This window comes from Schistocerca nitens, chromosome 2, assembly GCF_023898315.1.
Source record: "Schistocerca nitens isolate TAMUIC-IGC-003100 chromosome 2, iqSchNite1.1, whole genome shotgun sequence".
Taxonomy (NCBI): domain Eukaryota; kingdom Metazoa; phylum Arthropoda; class Insecta; order Orthoptera; family Acrididae; genus Schistocerca; species Schistocerca nitens.
Window position 1 is genome coordinate 187,249,547 of NC_064615.1, and position 19,381 is coordinate 187,268,927.

Here is a 19,381-nt window from a genome sequence, read left to right on the forward strand (position 1 = left end):
GAATATTACTGAACTGTTAGATTAGTAAATCATGGTTGCAAACTACTAACACGAATTCTTTACAGAAGAATGGAAAAAACTGGTAGAAGCCAACCACGGGGAAGATCAGTTTGAATTCCGGAGAAATTTAGGAACAAGTGAGGCAATACTGACCCTATGAGTTCTCATAGAAGATAAGTTAAGGAAAGGCAAACCTACATTTATACTCTACTGGCCATTAAAATTGCTACACCAAGAAGAAATGCAGATGATCAACGGGTATTCATTGGACAAATATATTATACTAGAACTGACATGTGATTACATTTTCACGCAATTTGGGTGCATAGATCCTCAGAAATCAGTACCCAGAACAACCACCTCTGGCCGTAATAACGGCTTTGATACGCCTGGGCATTGAGTCAAACTGAGCTTGGATGGCGTGTACAGGTACAGCTGCCCATGCAGCTTCAACACGATACCACAGTTCATCAAGAGTAGTGACTGGCGTATTGTGACGAGCCAGTTGCTCGGCCACCATTGACAAGACGTTTTCAATTTGTGAAAGATACGGAGAATGTGCTGGCCAGGACAGCAGTCGAACATTTTCTGTTTCCAGAAAGGCCCGTACAGGACCTGCAACATGCGGTCGTGCATTATCCTGCTGAAATGTAGGGTTTCGCAGAGATCGAATGAAGGGTAGAGCCACGGGTCGTAACACATCTGAAATGCAACGTCCACTGTTCAAAGTGCCGTCAACGCGAACAAGAGGTGACCGAGACGTGTAACCAATGGCACCCTATACCATCACGCCGGGTGATACGCCAGTATGGCGATGACAAATACACACTTCCAATGTGCGTTCAACGCGATGTCGCCAAACACGGATGCGACCATCGTGATGCTGTAAACACAACCTGGATTCATCCGAAAAAATGACGTTTTGCCATTCGTGCACCCAGGTTCGTCGTTGAGTACACCATCGCAGGCGCTCCTGTCTGTGATGCAGCGTCAAGGGTAGCCGCAGCCGTGGTCTCCGAGCTGATAATCCATGCTGCTGCAAATGTCGTCGAACTGTTAGTGCAGATGGTTGTTGTCTTGCAAATGTCCCCATCTGTTGACTCAGGGATCGAGACGTGGCTGCAAGATCCGTTACAACCATGCGCATAAGATGCCTGTCATCTCGACTGCTAGTGATACGAGGTCGTTGGGATCCAGCACGGCTTTCCGTATTACCCTCCTGAACCCACCGATTCCATATTCTGCTAAGTCATTGGATCTCGACCAACGCGAGCAGCAATGTCGCGAGACGATAAACCGCAATCGCGATAGGCTACAATCCGACCTTTATCAAAGTCGGAAACGTGATGGTACGCATTTCTCCTGCTTACACGAGGCATCACAACACGTTTCACCAGGCAGCGCCGGTCAACTGCTGTTTGTGTATGAGAAATCGGTTAGAAACTTTTCTCATGTCAGCATGTTGTAGGTGTCGCCACCGGCGCCAACCTTGTGTGAATGCTCTGAAAAGCTTATCATTTGCATATCACAGCATTATCTTGGTGGTGGCCAGTAGTGTAGAGAAAGCTTTTGGCAGTGTTGGCTGGAATACTCTCTTTGAAATTCTGAGCATAGTATGGGTAAAATACAGGGAGCTAAAGACTATTTACAACTTGTACAGAAACCAGACGGCCGTCGTAAGAGTAATTCTCTTTGAGAAAGCAAAGGACTTGGAACAGCAGGTGAACGGAATGGATAGGGTCTTGAAAGGAGGATATAAGATGAACATAGACAAAAGCAAAACAAGGATAATGGAATGTAGTCGAAATAAGTCAGGTGATACTGAGGGAATTAGATTAGGAAATGAGACACTTAAAGTAGTAGACAAGTTTTGCTGTTTTGACAGCAAAATAACTGATGATGGCCGAAACAGAGCGGATATGAAATGGAGACTCATAATGGCAAGAAAAGTGTTTCTGAAGAAGAGAAATTTGTCAACATCAAATATAGATTTAAGTACCAGGAAGTCTTTTCTGGAAATGTTTGTGTGCAGTGTAGCCCTCTATGGAAGTGAAGCATTGACGATAAAAAGTTTACACGCAAAGAAAATATAAGCTTTTGAAATGTGGTGCTACAGAAGAATGCTGAAGATCATGTGGATAGATCATGTAACTAACTAATGGGAAAGTACTGAACAGATCTGAGGAGCAAAGAAATTTGTAGCACAACCTGACTAGAAGAAGGGGTCGGTTGGTAGGACGTATCCTGAGATATCAAGGAAGCACTAGTTTAGTATCGAAGGGAAGTAGGGGGGGGGGGGTAAAAATCTTAGAGGGAGAGCAAGATATGAATACAGTAAGCAGGTTCAGGGAGTTGTAGATTTCGGTAGTTAATCGGAGATGAAGCGGTTTGCGCAGGATGTAGTAGCACAGAGAGCTGCATCAAACCAGTCTTTGGACTGAAGACCACAACAACAACATAGGTTCGTTACTGTCCCTACGCTCCAGAAATCCCAATAATATCTCCAAATCCACATGAATCATTCTACCTCTTGGTATAATCAATGGCTCCTCAAGAACATCCCATCCAAAACGCAGGCAATAATTATACACACATTAAAAAGTTTTGCATCACCTCGGTTCCGAGAGTTCCGGAATCTGTACAGAAAATTGGAATCGAGATCAACATAAACATAATTTCCGCCCTTTTTATTGTTCATGAAAGCCACACATTGCATGTTGTACTACCATGCAGCGAGACCTTCAGAGGTGGTGGTGCAGATTGCTGTACACACCTGTACCTCTAATATCCAGTAGCACGTCCTCTTCCGTTGATGCATACCTGTATTCGTCGTGGTATACTATCCACAAGTTCATCAAGGCACTATTGGTCCAAATTGTCCCACTCCTCAACGGCGATTCGGCGTAGATCCCTCAGAGTGGTTGGTGGGCCACGTCGTCCATAAACAGCCCTTTTCAATCTATCCCAGGCATTGTCGATAGGGTTAGTGTCTGGAGAACATGCTGGCCACTCTAGTCGAGCAATGTCGTTATCCTGAAGGAAGTCATTTACAAGATGTGGGCGACGGGGGCGCGAATTGTCGTCCATGAAGACGAATGACTCGCCAATATGCTGCCGATATGATTGCACTATCGGTCGGAGGATGGCATTCACGTATCGTACAGCCATTACGGCGCCTTCCATGACCAGTAACGGCATATGTCGGCCCCACATAATGCCACCCCAAACCAACAGGGAACCTCCACCTTGCTGCAGTCGCTGGACAGTGTGTCTAAGGCGTTCAGCCTGACCAGGTTGCCTCCAAATATGTCTCCGACGATTGTCTGTTTGAAGGCATATGTGACACTCATCGGTGAAATGAACATAATGCCAATCCTGAGCGGTCCATTCAGCATGTTGCTGGGCCCAACTGTACCGTGCTGCATGGACCTCCTCATGGGCGTTGGCAGTGAAGTTGCGCATCATGCAACCTATTGCACACAGTTTGAGTTGTAACACGACATCCTGTGACTGCACGAAAAGCATTATTCAACATGGTTCCTCCAAGCTGTAATCCGTAGGTAGCGGTCATCCACTGCAGTAGTAGCCCTTGGGCAGCCTGAGCGTGGCATGTTATCGACAGTTCCTGTATCTCTCTCTATCTCCTCCATGTCTGAACAACATCGCTTTGGTTCACTGCGAGATGCCTGGACACTTCCCTTGCTGAGAGCCCTTCCTGGCACAAAGTAACAATGTGGACGCCATCGAACCACGGTATTGACTGTCTACGCATGGCTGAACCATAGACAACGCGAGCCGTCTACCTCCTTACTGGTGGAATGTCTGGAACTGATCGGCTGTCGTCTAATAGGCGCTGCTCATGCACGGTTGTTTACATCTTTGGGCAGGTTTAGTGACATCTCTGAACAGTCAAAGGGACTGTGTCTGTGATACAATATCCACAGCCAACATGTCTTCAAGAGTTCTGCGAATCTGGGTGATGCAAAACTTTTTTGATGCGTGCAGAATGGACCAACTACATCTTCCATCTTCATGACTTTTACTTTACCATTCATGACCATCCTACACAGTTAACTAATACACTAAAATACCTTGGACTAAGCCCCGACCAGCAACTAACATGGTAACTTCACCTACTAACCGCCCAACAAAAAGTCCACAGTAGTATATTTGCTGGCCGAAATTGGACAGTGTAAATTATTATGGTTTCAGTACTCTGATACTCCCTTACAGGTAGAACACCCACCAGTTTTCATAAGTATTGTTTGTGTTTAAGGTTGTTACCAAACCAGATAGGGCATATAACCAGCGTGAACAGTATCAGACGTTGAGTGATCACTGTAAAGGACACAGAGATACCGCATATTCGTTTGATACTGTGTTATCAGCACCTGACAAGTTTAAAAGAGGCTTCATTGTGGATCTCCTTTCGGCTGGCTGGTCACATCGTGCAATATACAGATTTGTAATGCATTCAGCTGTGACAGTGGCCCAATTTTGGCAGCATGAGCACGAGAGGGCAGGCATGCTAGTCGTCAAGTTTCCAGTCGCTCACATCTGAGTACCACAATGGAGGATCGCTGTATTGTGCACCAAGCACTTTGTTTTAGGTAATTATAGTCCCACGTGAGAGTTGCCGTTAACACCACAACAGCAGCAGCTGCGTTTGGAGTGGTGCCGTGACTGGGAAGCATGGGCTGCTGATGAATGGGACTGCACTGTGTTCAGTGGTGAATTACAGCTCTGCACTACTATGGATGACTATCTTTGGCGAGTATGGTGGCAGTCTGCGGAAAGGTCCCATTGTTCCAATGTTTTGGAAAGGCACTATTCCCTGTGGCGCCATGGTGTGGGGAAGCATTGGGTGTTCCGTCAGGTGACATCTGATAATGATTAAGGGAAGTCAAATAGCACAATGGTACATCACAGAAATCCTGCATCCTCATGTGTTACTGCTCGTGTGACAGTATTGTGGTGCTATTTTTGAACAGGGCAATGCTCGTCCACACATCGTACAGATTGATAGAGATGAACTGCCTATGTGATGTTGAGGTACTCCTATGGTGAGCAAGATCCCCAGATCTGTCACCAGTCTGAGACCAGCTAAGACGTCAACTCTGTCTCAGTGCCAGTACCCCTGTTACCAGGGACCACTTACTACAATTGTGGGCCAGCGTGCCTCAGGGGAATTTATGACAGCTTTATGAGACCTTTCCCAACAGAATCACTGTCTTCATCCTGGTCACATAGGGTCCAAAGTCACAGTGATAAGTGAGCTCACACTGGTAACTTCTTTGCAAATTTGACTCGATGTTGGAATGACTGAAGCAACGTCACATACCGTCTAAACCCGTGAAGTTTCATTCTGATTCCTCCTCCCCTTCTGGGTGCTCCATTTTTTGTGTCAGGCAGTGTAGATGGAGTTGTGTCTATCTACTCTGTGCTGTTGCACTGAAACGCTAATCACTTGCATATCCATGAATACGAGGAGCGTTTGAAAAGTCCGTGCAAAAATAAAAGCTACTTACTTGTTTGGGGTAAACCTTTTTTGTTTTTCGACATAGTCTCCTTTTAGACTTATACACTTCGTCCAATGCTGTTCTAATTTGATCTCTTCCGAATAATAGGAATTGTCCAAGTCTGTGAAATAGCTGTTAGTTGTTGCAATCACCTCCTTATTTGAATAAAATCTTTGTCCCACCAGCCATTTCTTCAAAATAATAATCCGAGGGAGTCAAGCCTGGAGAATAGGGGGGATGTGAAACGAGTTGGAATCCTATTTCCATTAATTTTGCAACCACAACTGCTGAGGTGTGTGCTGATGCTTTGTCGTGATGGAAAAGGACTTTTTTGCGGTCCAATCGCCAGCGTTTTCCTTGCAGCTCGGTTTTCAAACGGTCCAATAACGATGAATAATATGCACGTGTAATAGTTTTATCCTTTTCCAGGTATTCGATGAGGATTATCCCCTGCGAATCCGAAAAGACAGTCGCCATAACCTTTCTAGCCGAAGGAATGGTCTTCGCATTTTTTGGTGCAGATTCTCCCTTGGTAATTCATTGTTTACATTGTTGTTTGGTCTCAGGAGTATAGTAATGTAACCATGTTTCATCCACAGTGACGAAACGACGCTTAAAGTCCTGCGGATTCTTCCTGAACAGCTGTAAACCATCCTTGCAACACTTCACACGATTCAGTTTTTGGTCAAGCGTGAGCAATCGCAGAACCCAACTTGTGGATAGCTTTCTCATGTCCAAATGTTTATGCAAAATATTATGTACCCGTTCATTCGAGATGCCCACAGGACTAGCAATCTCACACATCTTAACTTCTGTAATCCCTCACCATATAATGGATTTTATCAGTGATTTCTGGAGTTGTTCAAAATGGTTCAAATGGCTCTGAGCACTATGGGACTTAACTGCTGAGGTCATCAGTCCCCTAGAACTTAGAATTACTTAAACCTAACTAACCTAAGGACACCACACACATCCATGCCCGAGGCAGGATTCGAACCTGCAACCATAGCGGTCGCGCAGTTCCAGGCTGTAGCACCTAGAACTGCTCGGCCACTCCGGCCGGCCTCTGGAGTTGTAACCTACACAGTGCGTCCAGAACGATCAGCATCACTTGAACCTCTATGGCCACTCCGACAATTTTGAAACCACTTATAAACTGTTCTACTCGAAGGTGCCGAGTCACTGTAATGTTTATCAAGCTTCTCTTTAGTCTCCTGAGGCGTTTTGCCTTTCATACAGTAATGTTTCATCACCACACGAAATTCTTCTCCCTCCATTTTTTGACAATCACTCGACTTCCTTGATTCACACGAATGCGAAACACAAAGAAATAGACCAATATGGCTGAAACTTGGTGTGCGTTCTTTCCAAAGATGCTACTAACTAAACATGACCTCGTTACGCGCCGGTGCTGCCATCTGTCGGACTTTGCACGGACTTTTGAAACGCCCCTCGTATAGTACACTTCAGGTCAATTTAAGGTTTTTTGCACGCCACCTTCGTAACGGCGGCTGTGTACTTACGAACAGGGAGCGGAGTTCTATGGAGATCTGAGGAGCGATGTTGTTGTTTGGGGGTCAGTGATGTCGCTGCCGTGGACGCTGCTGGGGGCGACGAGCGGCCAGCTGTCGACCGGCCGCGCCCTGGCGGACCTGAGCGCGCACTTCGCGGACCGCGTGGGGCCCGACATCCCGCTGGACACCCCCGAGCAGCGCGCAGCCGCCGCCAGGGAAGTGCGGCGCTTCTACTACGGCTCCACCAGCCGGGACATCACGGCCGCCGACTCTGTCGTCACGGCCAACGTGAGTACCAACTCTACTTCAGTTAATCCCATGTTCTATAGGGCATTTATATGCTGTATCCTACAGATAATTACGCCCACTGCACAAAACGTTTGCCATCCCAAGGGACATCACGCTAGTATCATGTCTCTCCGCCTCAAGCCTTGATAACGGCCTCAATTTGGCGAGGAACAAAATTCCGCAAATTCCTTCGGGTATACTTGCCCATCAGGAGCCTTTCGTTAATGGCCAGAATGAAAAATGCTTCTGTCGTATGACAAACAAGGCAAATATGTCTTGGGCAGAGTTAGGGACGTAAAAGAAGGAAACTGGCTTCTCGACTTATCTGGCACCACCAAATACATTTAAATCAAAACATCCTGACGTTGCGGCGGCGCGGTTCCTTCCGTCCCTTTACGACGAACCTGCACCTACCTGTGAACATTTGTCAGCAGATCATCAGTAGGGAAGCCGAGCGAAACCTACTGTACTTCGACGTGAACCAGCCTGCAATTGAAGTCACTAATCTACGTTTCGGGAGAAAGTTTTCACACAAATGAAAGGTTGGAAATTTTGTCTGTAACTAATATATTCTGAAACTTAGGTGAACAAGTATCACTGCCAAGCCCGTGCTAGTCTTAACACAGTCACTCACAGTCCCTTTCACTCACGTTAGCAAGTTTATGGTGTTGCATTTCCCGGAAACGTAATAGCTACAAAAATACGGATTGTTTTTGATTGAGAATGCTCGACAAATATTAAGTCTGTCGGTAGCTAATACAGTCACAGTTTTTAGCCACCGACCTGCCCAATACGACACGCGGAATTTATGTCTTTTCTCGTCACAAAATTCACTTATGAATTCCGAAATTTCTACACACCCATCGGAATAATTATACCGTCACTTTACAACACCTTTTGGTGTATGAAACACTGCTAGACCCGGCAACTTACCATTTCCATCGGAACTACTACTACACACGTCCGAACTGTTTCATGGCTAGGCTCCGACTCCTCTCTAGAATACTCTTAAGTCTTCTCCACCAGCAGAGAAAGGCGCGCGAAGAATATTGCTTTACCATTGGTCAGTTTACTCAACAGCCAATAGCAAAGCAACATTCTTCCGCGTCAGTCCGCGCTTTTCATCAATAACCAATCGCAAAATAGTAAACCTAACGACTGCACTTTTTACCGACGTAATTATCTAATATACTGAAGTTTTGTTTATACATAAAGTTATTTATTATTGTTATTCATACCTGAATTAACTTTCCCTTTACCATAAACTTACTTTACAAATCTATTCTACAAAAATCCCCTTTGTCCACATCCATACTTCTTCGAAATGTTCCCACACTAAATCCCACTACATAACTCATTAAACAATTATTTTCATATTAACGTTAAACCACACTCACGCATCCTTCATACTGCTAAAACACATTTATAACATTTTACATACACAAAAAGTCATAATAACTCTTTATGAAAATACTAGAACAGTTTATGAAAAACATTCTATTACTTTAGTGCACTCTAGTGGGCACAATCGAAGCTAAATCACAGTCCCCTATCAAATACTGTCCTCTATCGGCTGATACATAAACTACGTGCGCGTCCAGTCTCGCTTCACCATCTGTCACTATCCACCTCTGAGACACATCTCCCACTTTTGTTGCCTCCAAGGCAGGATCGGTATACGGCGCTACGCTTCAACGTATTCGCTCTTTTCAAATTGTTGCTATTTGTACCGATGCGACGTAATATAATGCATCATGCCAAATAAAGTAACATGATACATGATGTCATGTCGCATAGCGTGACAAATACCATCATGTCATCTGCGAACTAACATCCCGAAGATGTTCGGGCCCACATGCGTTTCCTCTTCGTCGAAATGTCTTGGCGCAAACTCGTCTGGGGGTTGAACCGCACGTGTCCCATTACACGCCCTAAATTAGACACTTGTGACCCTTTGGTTAAATTGTCTGGCTGATGGTAAGTCTGTGAAGTACAAAGTGAACATAACATATAATAACAGTAATAATAACATCGGGAACTCAATTTACGACCCATAAATGATGTAGGCCATACAGTTGCGATTTGGTTAGAATGACGTTCATTCAGAAAGCAAACTAGTAGCGAAAGTGGTCGTATTTAAAGTTACTGTTAAACTCGAACGCATATTCATTTGGCATAGTTCGATCATTCACAATCTCATCGCGAAACACAATACCCCACCTTGATATTTACACGAAAAGTTAAGAGTTCACTACAGGCGCGCGGCCGCTCACCGCTCAGAGACTAAGTCCCGCGATATCACACAACGCGAAATTTTCTATGTCGTTTCACCTTCTAGCTGCCTAAAGACTGACTGTCCGCTTTCGCGTCTCAATCCGAACTGTCCCCTTTGGTGTCTCGACCAGAACTGCCCTCTGCCCGTCTCCGACCGCGTTTCCCGCGCGCCGAACATCTTCGCTCAACTGACTAGCGCAGTTCCTTTTCCTGAAGCCGTCCATCTGATTGGCTACAGCTTATTCTACATTACTTTACATTTTAACATGTTTAAATAATCAAAACTTGACCACTTGCACGTTCTAAATAAAGTAACAATAATATCCATTACATAATAAACGTTAAATTCTTTCAGATAAAACCAATACAATTTCCTTCTTAACTTTGAATGACACGGCCAGTAGCCTTGCACCAATGTGCTTTCTGATAAATAAATAAAGAACAAAAACAAATATTATGCACTAAAATTTACAACAAATATTCTATTACCTAATATTCAATAAGGTGTCATGCTGTCGTCGTTCAATGTGTTTTGCGTGGAGGAAATGATCTGATGCTTAACTGAAAATACTGATCATTTAAATTTAATATATTTTTAAGCAAATAAAGTTACAGAGTTGATATTTAGAACTGTGTCATTTTAATGATGCGCTTCTATGTGAAATGTCGATCGTTAACATCGACCAAAGCGTTCAGATTTTAGCAAATAGGTCTTTGCTACAAAACTTGTTGATTTCACTTTGACAGTAAATCCTAAACTATTATAGATATGATCAATATTCAAGTTTTATTGGGATCACCATGAAAGTTTATGGAGGATGGCAGATTAAAATTGCTGTGGCTTGATTCCCTGCATTACTACAGAATTAAATAGTTTTCATAAATGTTTCCCTTTTATGGCAATCTTAGGTCCGACATATTTAACACTGCTACGTCTTTTTCCCGAGGGCATGCAGCTTTACTGTATGGTTAAATGATGATGGCGTCCTCTTGGGTAAAATATTCCGGAGGTAAAATAGTCCCCCATTCGGATCTCCGGGCGGGGTCTACTCAAGAGGACGTCGTTATCAGGAGAAAGAAAACTGGCGTTCTACGGATCGGAGCGTGGAATGTCAGATCCCTTAATCGAGCAGGTAGGTGAGAAAATTTAAAAAGGGAAATGGATAGGTTACAGTTAGATATAGTGGGAATTAGTGAAGTTCGGTTGCAGGAGGAACAAGACTTTTGGTCAGGGTTTAAATACAAAATCAAATAGGGGCAATGCAGGAGTTGGTTTAATAATGAATAAAAAAAATAGGAGTGCGGGTAAGCTACTACAAACAGCATAGTGCACACATTATTGTAGCCAAGATAGATACGAAGCCCACACCTACTACAGTAGTACAAGTTTATATGCCAACTAGGTCTGCAGATAACGAAGAAATCGAAGAAATGTATGATCAGATAAAAGAAATTATTCAGATAGTGAAGGAAGACGAAAATTTAATAGTCATGGGTGACTGGAATTCGGTAGTAGGAAAAGGGAAAGAAGGAAACATAGTAGGTGAGTATGAATTGGGGTTAAGAAATGAAAGAGGAAGTCGCCTGATAGATTTTTGCACAGAGCACAACTTAATCATAGCTAACACTTGGTTCAAGAATCATGAAAGGAGGCTGTATACATGGAAGAAGCCAGGAGATACTGACAGGTTTCAGATAGATCATATAATGGTAAGACAGGGTGTTAGGAACCAGGTTTTAAATTGTAAGACATTTCCAGGGGCATATGTGGACTCTGACCACAATCTATTGGTTATGAACTGTAGATTAAAACTGAAGAAACTGCAAAAAGGTGGGAATTTAAGGAGATGGGACCTGGATAAACTGATAGAACCAGAGGTTGTACAGAGTTTCAGGGAGAGTATACGGGAACAATTGACAGGAATGGGGGAAAGAAATACAGTAGAAGAAGAATGGGTAGCTCTCAGGGATGAAGGAGTGAAGGCAGCAGAGGATCAAGTAGGTAAAAAGATGAGGGCTAGTAGAAATCCTTGGGTAACAGAAGAAATATTGAATTTAATTGATGAAATGCGAAAATATAAAAATGCAGTAAATGAAGCAGGCAAAAAGGAATACAAACGTCTCAAAAATGAGATCGACAGACAGTGCAAAATGGCGAAGCAGGGATGGCTAGAGGACAAATGTAAGGATGTAGAGGCCTATCTCACTAGGGGTAAGATAGATACTGCCTACAGGAAAATTAAAGAGATCTTTGGAGAAAAGAGAACCACTTGTATGAATATCAAGAGCTCAGATGGAAAACCAGTTCTAAGCAAAGAAAGGAAAGCAGAAAGGTGGAAGGAGTATATAGAGGGTCTATACAAGGGCAATGTACTTGAGGACAATATTATGGAAATGGAAGACGATGTAGATGAAGATGAAATGGGAGATACGATACTGCGTGAAGAGTTTGACAGAGCACTGAAAGACCTCAGTCGAAACAAGGCCCCCGGAGTAGACAACATTCCATTAGAACTACTGACGGCCTTGGGAGAGCCAGTCCTGACAAAACTCTACCATCTGGTGAGCAAGATGTATAAGACAGGCGAAATACCCTCAGACTTCAAGAAGAATATAATAATTCCAATCCCAAAGAAAGCAGATGCTGACAGATGTGAAAATTACCGAACAATCAGTTTAATAAGTCACGGATGCAAAATACTAACGCGAATTCTTTACAGGCGAATGGAAAAACTGGTAGAAGCCGACCTCAGGGAAGATCAGTTTGGATTCCGTAGAAATATTGGAACACGTGAGGCAATACTGACCCTACGACTTATCTTAGAAGCTAGATTAAGGAAAGGCAAACCTACGTTTCTAGCATTTGTAGACTTAGAGAAAGCTTTTGACAATGTTGACTGGAATACCCTCTTTCAAATTCTGAAGGTGGCAGGGGTAAAATACAGGGAGAGAAAGGCTATTTACAATTTGTACAGAAAGCAGATGGCAGTTATAAGAGTCGAGGGACATGAAAGGGAAGCAGAGGTTGGGAAGGGAGTGAGACAGGGTTGTAGCCTCTCCCTGATGTTATTCAATCTGTATACTGAGCAAGCAGTAAAGGAAACAAAAGATAAATTTGGAGTAGGTATTAAAATCCATGGAGAAGAAATAAAAACTTTGAGGTTCACCGATGACATTGTAATTCTGTCAGAGACAGCAAAGGACTTGGAAGAGCAGTTGAACGGAATGGACAGTGTCTTGAAAGGAGGATATAAGATGAACATCAACAAAAGCAAAACGAAGATAATGGAATGTAGTCGAATTAAGTCGGGTGATGCTGAGGGTATTAGATTAGGAAATGAGACACTTAAAGTAGTAAAGGAGTTTTGCTATTTGGAGAGCAAAATAACTGATGATGGTCGAAGTAGAGAGGATATAAAATGTAGACTGGCAATGGCAAGGAAAGCGTTTCTGAAGAAGAAAAATTTGTTAACATCGAGTATAGATTTAAGTGTCAGAAAGTCGTTTCTGAAAGTATTTGTATGGAGCGTAGCCATGTATGGAAGTGAAACATAGACGATAACTAGTTTAGACAAGAAGAGAATAGAAGCTTTCGAAATGTGGTGCTACAGAAGAATGCTGAAGATTAGATTGGTAGATCATATAACTAATGAGGAGGTACTGAATAGGATTGGGGAGAAGAGAAGTTTGTGGCACAACTTGACTAGAAGAAGGGATCGGTTGGTAGGACATGTTCTGAGGCATCAAGGGATCACCAATTTAGTACTAGAGGGCAGCGTGGAGGGTAAAAATCGTAGAGGGAGACCAAGAGATGAATACACTAAACAGATTCAGAAGGATGTAGGTTGCAGTAGGTATCGGGAGATGAAGAAGCTTGCTTGCACAGGATAGAGTAGCATGGAGAGCTGCATCAAACCAGTCTCAGGACTGAAGGCCACAACAACAACGTCTTCTTGGCCACAAATACCTTCTACAAGGGATTCCCTATGATATAGGTTCTCATCTGTCTCATTCTTACACTACAGTGCTTAGGCCTCAATAGACAATAGATGCCTGTGAGTTTCGCCATCTCGTGGTGAATCTGTGCCCTTTGTGTAGCACACGGGCCTGGACGACGGGTTCATTACACAATTCCTGAGGTATGACTCTTTTGGCCATATGCTTAAATGAGAGCGAAATGCTCGTTAACTCACACATCCAATATGGCATTTGTCAATTAGTATTTAGGATGCTTTAAGGGGTCCGCCATCCCTTACCCAATGATAAACCAAGGGTTTTATTAGGAAAGAGACATGTATTAAGCTATCAGACATCATTCAACTGGGAACTAATTACATGTGTGGTCCCACAAGATTCCATCTTAGGACCCTTACTTTTCTTGTGTGTATCAATGACCTTTCATCAGTAACTTTACGAGAAGCTGATTTTGTTTTGTTTGCTGATGATTAAAACATTGCAATAAATAGCAAATCAAGTGTAGTCTTAGAAATATTTGTGGACATTAATCACTGGTTCCTAGCCAATTCTTTGTCACTAAACTTTGAAAAAACACAGTACATGCAGTTCAGAACTTGTAAGGGGTGTCCCACGAGTATATGCCTAACATATGATGACAAGCAGATAGAAGAAGTGGACAGTATTAAATTCTTGGGATTACAGCTCGATAATATATTCAACTGGGAGGAGAACACCACAGAACTGCTGAAGCATCTAAACAAATCTCTACTTGCTATGCGAATTCTGTCAGACGCAGGGGATATAAAAATGAAAAAACTGGCATACTATGCTTACTTTCACTCCATAATGTGATATGGTATTATTTTTTAGGGTAATTCATCAAGCCAAGCTGAAGTTTTCCAGGCACAAAAATGTGCAATAAGAATTATATATGGTATGAACTCAAGAACATCCTGCAGATGCCTGTTTAGGGAACTAAGGATACTAACTACTGCTTCCCAATGTACTTATTCCTTAATGAAATTTGTCATTAAAAATATATCACTTTTTCAAACCAACAGCTCAGTTCAAGAAATAAATACTAGAAATAAGAATAATCTTCACAAGGATTTAAAGTCACTTAGTATTGTACAAAAAGGTGCGCATTATTCAGGAACACACATTTTCAATAACTTGCCAGTAGCTGTAAAAAGCTTAACAACCAATGAAATTCAGTTTAAGAGAGTTAGTTAGTTACATGTTCCATTGATCAATAGCATGGAAAAACTGTTATGACGTGGAACGTGTCAAATGCACAAGAAATATGCACAGGAAACAAGGTTTTTTTTAACATTATAATGTTATACCTACGTATTTCTATTTTCTATCCCATTCCCTTAAATGGCACAAAATGCATATATTATATCTCCAGATTTATTTACTCTTATTCAAGAATTCTTCTATGGTATAGAAGGAGTTGTCGAGGTATGATTTCAATTTGTTTTTGAAACTATTACTGCTGTCTGTCAGACATTTTATTTCATCTGGTAATTTATCAAAAAGTTTTATAGCAGCGTATTTTACCCCTTTCTGTGCCAAATATAGGATAAGTAAAGGATAGTGTAGGTCTTTCCTTTTTCTGGTATTGTAATCATGAATGTCGCTGTTGATTTTAAACTGGTCCATGTTGTTGGGAAAAAAATTTCATTACTGAGTAAATGTACTGTGAAGCAGTTGTAAGAATTCCTACCCTTTTAAACAGATGCCTACAAGATGTGTGGCTATGAACCCCAGACATTATTCTAACTACTTTCTTTTGAGTAGTGAATACCTTTGCCTAAGTGCTGAGTTACCCCAGAATATTATTCTGTATGACATTAGAAAGTGGAAGTATGCAAAGCATGTTAGCTTACCAATTTCTACATCCTCAAAATTGGCAATTATTCTGATTGAAAAAATTGCTGAACCTAGTCACTCTAGGAGATCCAAAACATGACTTTTCCAATTAAGATTCTCATATATATATACTTACTTACTTATCGCGAATGGACCCAGAAGGATCACGCAAAGCTTTCTGACATCGTTTCTTCCATACTTCTTTCATTCGTTCTCCATGTTTTCTTTTTCTTTCTTCTGTCCATTTTGTTCCTGGTCTCTTTAGTGCTTCCTTCTCCGACAATACATTCCACTTTTCCACCTTATTTCTAAAAGTTTTTCTATCTTTGACATCTTTAAGTTCAATATTTGCTTTTTGTAAATCTAATTTTACTTGGCTAATCCATGGTGTTGTTGATTTGACTTTTTCTATGTAAGTGAGAATTCTGTTGGTGAGTCGTGTGGGGGGAAGTCTAGTGACATGTCCATAAAATTTTAATCTTCGCCTTCTTATGTCTGCTGCCAGGTTTGATATAGTTTCTGTGGTTCTTCTTGATTGTATCCGGTATCCTTCTTCTGTTAATTTTGGACCTAAAATCTTTCTCATAATTTTTCGTTCTTCTTTTAGTATTTTTTCTAAATCACATTTTGTTTGGAGTGTGAGCGTTTCACTAGCATATAGTGCTGCTGGCTTAATTACTGCGCAGTAGTGTCTGATTTTTGTGTTCGAGGAGATGCATTTTTTATTGTATATTTCATGTGTCATACCATATGCTCTCTTCATTTTCTGTTGTCTGATCTCCTGTGTAACTTTCTCTCCTCCGGTTGGCTCCAAAATTTCACCTAGGTATTTAAAATGTTTTACTCTATTTATTTTTCCATATTTTGTGTTCAAACTGTGTATATGGAATTTTGTACAGAAAAATTCTGTCTTTTGAAACGAAATTTGTAAACCTACTTTATCCGCGCATTCCTTAAGGATCTCTATTTGTTTGGTGGCGATTTCTTCATCATCTGCAAGTATGGCCAAGTCGTCCGCGAATGCTAAACAAGATATCTCCACGTTGTCTTTGGTTCTACCAAGATGGATTGGTTTCCAGTAGGATTGATTTTTTAATTCTTTTTCCCATTCCTTAATGACTTTATCCAGGACTATATTAAACAAAAGTGGAGATAGCCCGTCACCTTGACGTACTCCAGTTTTTATGAGAAAAGGTTCAGAGATTTCTCCCCTGAATTTAACTTTAGATACAGTGTCTGTCAGTGATTCTTTGATAAGCCTTAGTGTTTTGGAGTCAAGTACAAGTTCCTCTAAAATGTTAAACAAAGATTGCCGGTCAATTGAGTCATAGGCTTTCTTAAAATCTACAAATGTACAAATTATGGGGGCATTTCTAATTGCTTTGTGTTTTAATATTGTCTTTAAATTAAATATTTGTTCTATGCATGAGCGACCGGGGCGGAAGCCTGCTTGATAATCACCAATTTGGCATTCAAGCTGCTCTTGTGTTCTTTTCAGCAGGCATGTTGAGAGAATTTTGTAGGTGACTTGTAAAAGTGAGATTCCCCTGTAGTTATTGACATTTGTTCTGTCTCCTTTTTTATGTAACGGGTGAATAAGGGCACATTTCCACTCCTCTGGTAATTTTTCTGTTTCCCATATTTTTGTTATTATTTTTGTGAGCTCTTGCAACGTCTTTGGTCCTAGGTTTTTTAATAGCTCTGCAACAATGCCATCTTCGCCAGATGTTCTATTATTTTTTAAGTTTTTAATGTGACATTTGATTTCTTCCTGTGTTGGTGGTAATGAATCCGGTTAAGCGTTGGCACAGATTTCTTTGGGAAACCTTAAACTAGGTTCTGGGCAATTTAGTAGGTTAGAAAAATATTGAGCCAATACTTGACAGTTTTCCTGGTTTGTTAGGGCTAATTTACCATCTGGTTTTCTGAAACGTAAATTTTGAGGGATATATCCTCGTATTTTATCTGCGAAAGTTCTGTAGAAGTCTCTTGTATTATAGTTTTGGAAATTTTCTTCCATGGCATCCAGTTGTGCCTTTGTGTACTTCCTTTTTGCTTGCCTAATAGATTTTGAAACCTGTTTTCTAACCTCGTTAAATAAATGTAGACTTTCTTGTGAATTTTTACTGTTATATTCTTGAAATGCCTTTTTTTCTCCTTTCCAATGCATTTTCACAGTCCGAATCCCACCAAGGGTGTTTGAATATCTTTTTCAAGGGAATAGTTTCCTTAGCTATTCGCGTGATTTTAGCATGAAATTCTTCCCATGTGTTTGCCTTTTCCTTCTCCCATTCTTCTTTTACTTTAGATTCTTTAATCTTCTTGGTGTCATATTTCTGTATTTCTGTTTTCTTCTGATGACTTCTTCGTGCTGTAAACTTGATTTTAATTCTAGTTAGGTAATGGTCTGAATCAATGTTTGCTCCTCTGCGTACTTGGACGTCGTAAATTTCTTTTTGTACTGGGTATGAAATCGCCACATGATCTATTTGAAACTCGCCAATTTGTTGTATAGGAGATCTCCATGTCTTTTGTTTTCTTGGACATTTTCTTAGAGATGTTGACATTATCTTCAGGTTATTCTGCTTACATAGTTCGACGAGCCTTGTACCATTTTTATTGGTAAATTTATGTGCAGGGTATTTGCCTACGGTTTTTTGGTGGATTTTCTCTCTACCCATTTGGGCATTAAAATCGCCGAGTAGAACTTTTGTATCATCTTTTGGAATCCTGGCCATTATATTCTCCAAATTTTCCCAGAACTTTTCTGTTTCTATGGGGTTTTTCTTGTTGTCTCCGTTTGTGGGAGCATGAACATTAACCATTGTGTATGTTTTGTTGGCACATTGTAAGCGCATCGTCATTATCCTATTATTTACGGGAGTAACTTCCTTGATGGAGCTGAGCACGCTCTTGTGTATGATAAACGCCATCCCGAGATGGGGGGCTCCTCTTCCGATTCGTTTATCCGTCTTGCTGTTAAAGATGCGATAGTTGCCATAATCTGATGTTTCTTCATCTGTAAAACGTGTCTCCTGTAAAGCTAGTATTACTATCTTTTGCTTTTCAAGTTCTGTTGTAAGGTTTAGAAGTTTTCCTGGTTGGATTAATGTATTTATGTTAAAGGTTCCAATGTATGTAGGTGTTTTAAGTGGAAGTTTGCCAGAGAGCTCCGACTTTCTCTGATGTAATCGTGTAAGTCCAGGTTCCCCAGAATCCGAATTCCTGGTTGCCATCTGTTGATGGGTGGATTGGTTACCACCTGGGGTAATGTTGTTATTACTTGCACGAGTCATACTTGCTTGTAATCAAGTTGGTCCAGTGTTTCCACTGGGTGTTTAGAACCAGGGATTGTTAGTTCCTGGAGCATTATGACCAGCCGCACATTGTGTGAACAGACGCTGACCGGGATGCCGATGGTTCCCACTTCAGACGCGTCCTGGATTTGGGTGTTGACGGTGCTTATTGTAATGGCGGCACTTACTCGCCATGACACAGCAACGTCTTCGGGTTCTGTGGTTTTTGAATGAGTGTGACCCTTGCCAAAAGTCACACTCCCACACCCTCGTGATGCTGCCGCCTCGGTCCGGGACTGCTTATTTGGGTTTCCCCTTATTCGCAGCTGTCCACCATATCTGATGGATCGTTCGCTATCCGCCACCTGCGACCCGCCCTGTACCTGAGGCTCGGATAGGGCATATATATATATATGGTTATAATAGAGGGTTACCAAATGAAAGTGCTGGCAGGTCGACAGACACACAAACAAACACAAACATACACACAGAATTCAAGCTTTCGCAACAAACTGTTGCCTCATCAGGAAAGAGGGAAGGAGAGGGAAAGACGAAAGGATGTGGGTTTTAAGAGAGAGGGTAAGGAGTCATTCCAATCCCGGGAGCGGAAAGACTTACCTTAGGGGGAAAAAAGGACGGGTATACACTCGCACACACA

General features: G+C 41.8%; 1 protein-coding gene across 2 annotated transcripts in view; it reads left to right on the forward strand.

Annotated features, from left to right (window-relative positions):
- LOC126235872 (esterase FE4-like) overlaps nt 1-19,381 on the forward strand; it is a 343,826-nt gene that overhangs the window by 250,785 nt on the left and 73,660 nt on the right. For both annotated transcript variants that reach the window (XR_007544824.1, XM_049944776.1), the window contains exon 8: nt 7,101-7,321. Coding sequence is in view for 1 of the 2 variants with exons in the window: in XM_049944776.1 (XP_049800733.1) it covers nt 7,101-7,321 (221 nt within the window). In the remaining variant the exon portion in view is untranslated. The remainder of the gene's footprint in view (nt 1-7,100; nt 7,322-19,381) is intronic.